The sequence below is a fragment of the Manihot esculenta genome, chromosome 11 (genome assembly GCF_001659605.2).
Source record: "Manihot esculenta cultivar AM560-2 chromosome 11, M.esculenta_v8, whole genome shotgun sequence".
NCBI lineage: Eukaryota > Viridiplantae > Streptophyta > Magnoliopsida > Malpighiales > Euphorbiaceae > Manihot > Manihot esculenta.
Window position 1 is genome coordinate 5,108,285 of NC_035171.2, and position 5,133 is coordinate 5,113,417.

The window sequence follows — 5,133 nt, forward strand, 5'->3', positions numbered from 1 at the left end:
CATGGATTCGGGCCTCCGGTTCTTCCTCTTCCCCGGCTCTTCTCCCTCTTTCTCCAGTATCGCGGCTGCTAGTTTGAAGACGGTCAGGTGCAGGTCGGGGGTCATTGGTCTGAGGTTCCTCTACAACCGGGAGTGTATTTACTGGGGTGCTGAGGCCTCTCTGTTGCATTATCTGCCCCAACCAGTGGGCGGTATTTTGTAACTGGAAAGCCATGTTTTGAAGATCCTGGTTAGACAGAGTAACAGTGGGAGTGTTCCCTGGCAAACTTGGCGAGGGATTAAGGGGAACAGGCGTTTGGTTGTTTAATGTCGTAGGACTAGAAAAGGAGAATTGTTGCCCCTCTTGGGCAGAGCTTAGGTCATTTGGGACGTTAAAGTTACTCTCCTGGTGATTAGCCATCATGGATCTCAGTGGGTTTTGTTAAGAGTGAAAACTCCGGTGATGAAAAGATCTCCGTCGTTTCCCACAGACGGCGCCAATTGATGATCTGAGATCCAATAGAATAGGGTTTTACAAGGGTTTGTGTATTGAAGAAAAACTTGGCCTATCTCTCTAGAGGGGTATCCCTTTTATCCTTTTCTTCCTGCTTGCTGGTGACGTATAACGGCTCTCCCATGATTGGACCACACGTCTCTGCCATACAGATATGGGCGTACGAGGATATCGGGCGCCTGCTCCATGCGTAACGGCCTCTGATTCTCCCCCGTGCGTACACTCGAGCGGATCTGCCAGGCTGTACGACGAGTCTCGTTCTGGATTCTGGGCTGGGCCGAGAGCTGGGCTGGACGCTGAACCCAGGAGGAGAAGGAGTCCGTGGGGAGGTTATACAGGCTGGGCCGATCTCGATGAGGAAGAATCTGGTGGAGTCCGGCCTCAGGAGTCTGATGATCCGGGCCTGTTTTATTTGAGAGGGCGTGCGGGCCTTCCTTTCATGGGCCGTGGCCGTAATCTAGACCCAGGATTGGGGGTAGGGAAATCCAGCGGTCATCAAACACTATAGCAGAGAAGATGTTAAGCGTTACTAACAAATAAAGAGAAATGAGATAAAAGGGAATAATCTATTTTTTCTCCACCGATATTCATACAATTATTGTGAACTCTATTTTTATGAATTTTAGAACATCAAAAATAATTTTAATATATTTAATATTAATGTAATTTTACATAAAGTCTAATTTAATAATTATTAAATTATTTATATTTATTATATATTTTTTAATTTAATAATTATTAATCTTCACCTTATTTTATATAAAATAAAACTTAACGGTAGCATTAATTTGCTGGTAATCTCCAAAAGAATTGAATTGGAAAATAAATAAATAAAAAAAAGGTAATTCAAAAACACTGTATTTTCAGGGATCTGATTCTTGCAATCCGTAGCCAGACATCGCCCAGATTTGCAGTGTACAACTTCTTTGGGTGTGAATGCTATACATTTAACAAAAGCTGGGCTGTCTTTTAGCTGTAAAAAAAAAGAGGGAATATACGTAGCTTAATACAATACGGTGTACAATACGTATTTCTTCTTAATCATATGAGAGAGAGAGAGAGTGGCTCTGTGTGTGTGTGTGTGTGTATATCAGAGCTTCAGAGGTCTCAGTGCTTCACTGCTTCTCTGATTTTGATGCAAGAGAAGTGATTAAAAAAAATTGAAAGAAAAAGTAAAGCTAAAAGGAGAAATATATAGGGAGAGTTGTAGTTGTGCTTGTGCTTTGTCCACATCGATACATGTCTGTACTTCCATTTGAGCTTCTGTTCGGCTCTTCTTTGAAGTTTTAAGAAGGGGAAACCCAGGTGGGTTTTTCATGTTCTTCTTATTTTGCTTGATTTTATAGCTTATATCGATTATCCATTTGATGTATTTGTTATTGGGTATTTTTCAAGTTTTAATCTTTGGCCTCTATTTGATGCCATAGTTCTTTCTTCTTCTTCTTTTATCAGATTATTTTACTTAGTTTTTTGTGATTTTGAGATTCTTTTGATGCATGCTATGGATCTCTGAGTCGTAAACATTGATCTGATGGTAATTTTAAGCAGGGTTGAAGTAATTAATTTTCCTTTTTGGGTCTTTCAATCTTTTCTGTCCTTTCAATTTTTGTGCATGCTTGATTTTGATTTATTTCTTGTGAAATTCTAAATCTTGTGTGTTTTAATCCATTGGTGATGCATTTGATCATGTTAGTAAATTCAGTAATACATTTTACAGAAAAGTTCTTTGAGTAAAAATGTAAAGCAATTCTTTTGTTGTTTCATACATCTCTCTGTCTCTCTGGGGAAAGGGGATTGAGAGTTCAGGACTTTGGGGATTCTTGATCTTCTATTTTCAGGATTATTCTCCTGTTTGATAAGCGTAGATTGAGTTATTTCCAATCACATGCTTGCATTAGTCCTTCTTTAGGTGTCAAAATATTATAAGCTAATGTTTCTCAAGCCTTTGCCTTGCATGTTGAATTGTTGGATGCTCATGACTTACAGGTTTGCTAATTACTTCTGATTTTAATATTGTCGTTGATTTGTGATTAAGAGATCTTTATGCCTCCTACTATGTCTCTCTTTAACAATGGTCTGCAGTCATAGGATTCCTGGTCCTGAATTTATGAACAGGTTGCTGGGTATTTGAGCTCTTTTCTTTTTTTTTTTCTTGATTATAGATAATGTCCTGACTTTTATGCGTCTATAAGACAGATTCAATTGTTAATGACTTATATCAAATGTGGTTCTCAGATGTCATTCAAAGCTCATAAACGTTTGAATATCATTTTGGAGCTTTGCTGTGACCACAGATTTGTCATCATGGGAGGCAATTATGTGATATATTGTTCATTGTTGCAATTCTCTTTTAAATGCTTGATTCTTCGTGCTAATTCTTGAAAGATTGGCACTATTTCTATTGATTTTTATTTTTGTTTTGTTTACTTTTCATTTATTTATTAACTTCAACTATTGAGCAGGAAATTGCTAGTAATTTGCTTCAAGCATTGAGGATCTCTTTGTTATGCTTAAAAAGGAGAAGCAGATTAATCTAGGAACCATGAACTAGGAAGGAGCATGCATGTCCAAACTAATGGCTGATTCTGCTTCAGAGACCCATTGTCAATCTGATACTTCGGGTGTGAGACATATAAGCAGCTCAATTTTCAATTTTCCTGGTTTCTTTGTGGGGTTCGGTTCTAGAGGTTCATCAGATTATGAGTCAATTAGGAGTCCTACATCTGCTCTTGATTTTAGTCTTTTCTCCAATCTTAGCAACCCATTTAGTCTCAAGTCCCCAAGATCACCAACACTAAATGGCCATCAAAAGAAATGGGATTGCTGCAAAGTAGGTCTCAGCATCATAAATTTACTTGTTGATGAAACCAAACCAACTGGTGAGCTTCTTAGTTCACCAAAGAGGAAGAATATAATATTTGGATCACAGGTGAAGACTGGTTATTCTGTGAGATCCAAATCTTTGCCAAGAGACTACATGCTTTTGCTACCATCACAAGTTGAAACTCGTAACCCCAAATTAGGTAAATCTAATTCTGATGCTGTCTTTGGGAATGATAGAGTCCAGTTGGAACCTATACCCTTTGAAATTTCTTCTCCAATTAACTTATCCCCAAAATCCCCATTGAATTCTAAAAAGTTTTGTTCAGGGAATAGAACTACTACTGTAATGAGTTTACCATTGTTTAGTGGTGGAGATACACAAACAGATAATTCCTTTGAAACCAAATCAAGTTCGCTTCCAGTACCCATTGGCTCTAGCCATGGGTATATAGGTTCTATATCTGCACAGGAGATCGAGCTTTCTGAGGATTATACCTGTATAATTTCCTATGGTCCAAATCCTAAAACAACTCACATTTTTGGTGACTGTATTTTGGAATGTCACACAAATGAGTTGTCCAATTTTGACAAGACACAAAATCTGGGGCCTGAATTGCCTCAGGAGGCTGACTGCTTGGAGGGTCCAACTCCATATCCATCTGATGAGTTTTTGAGTTTCTGTTATTCTTGCAAAAAAGTGTTGGACAAGGGAGATGACATTTATATCTACAGGTATGCCCTAAAAAATCTGTATATGAAGTGCTTTACTTCTGGTTCTGACCATTAAAGTTAGCTTGTTTTCATGGACATATTGTGGCTTTTGATGTTTTGTAGAGGTGAGAAAGCATTTTGCAGTTCTGATTGCCGTTCCGAAGAAATGTTTTCTGAGGATGAAACAAAGAAAACTTGTGATGATTCCCCCAAAAGCTCTCCTGCATCCAGCTACCATGAAGATCTTTTCCTAACCAGTGCGCCGATTGCTATATAATCGGTGATGTTGCTCTGCTCACCCTTTAGGCTCTCATGTCTCGGTGATGAACAACCGGATCATCTGTTTCCAAAGAGCTGTTTTTATGTGCATCTGTTTTGCAGCCATGGATGATCACAAGGGTGAATCATGCTATTTTCTGATAGTCTTTCAGCTTTCATGGTATCAACTATTCCTAGGTAGCAAGCAAACAAGCATAGAGTTTCTATTTTTGCAGTTGAGGCATAAACATTATCTTAGATTTGTTGTGTTCTATGTTTTCAATTAGATGAGTTGGAAGTGGCCAAGATCCCTCACTCATCAATTTTCTTTCAATTCTTCTCTTTGTCCTGCCTTCATCAAGAGTTCATGTAGTCTCCTTTTGAACCTATTGAACTTATTATTTAAAACTTCAGTATTATCTACCAAAATGACATTCTCTAGATTTTGACTTGATGAAATTTCTCTCTGTAGCCATTTTCAGCATTCTGGTCTAGCCTGGCTAGCATTGCTGGTAAAGCTGCTATTAAGAAAATCACTTCCTTAAAAACATTAAAAAATAATATAAAGTTATTTTTGGCATAAGAATATTAAAATAACAAAACCATTTTTTTCAAAACTATTTAATATTTAAATGGTCTTCCCTAAAAAAGGAAAAAAAAACACTTTTTAAAATTTTAAACTCAATGCCAAACAAGGCTCTATATCTTATTGATTTTTGTATTATTTGATTGGCAAAGTTGAACATTGTGCAGGAACTTAGGCCAAGTTCATCTCTTTAAGCTTCTTTTGTTATTGATTTTGCATTTTGGGAAAACCAAATTTTCATTCTTTAGGAAACACCAACTTA

General features: G+C 37.6%; 1 protein-coding gene across 1 annotated transcript; it reads left to right on the plus strand.

The window, feature by feature from the left end:
- Positions 1-1,567: 1,567 nt before the first annotated feature.
- Positions 1,568-4,726, plus strand: LOC110627086 (FCS-Like Zinc finger 10). The gene is made up of 3 exons (XM_021773320.2): positions 1,568-1,798; positions 2,956-4,048; positions 4,151-4,726. The coding sequence occupies exons 2-3, from the start codon at positions 3,057-3,059 to the stop codon at positions 4,302-4,304; spliced, it is 1,146 nt and encodes a 381-aa protein (XP_021629012.1). The 5' UTR covers positions 1,568-1,798; positions 2,956-3,056; the 3' UTR covers positions 4,305-4,726.
- Positions 4,727-5,133: the final 407 nt, after the last annotated feature.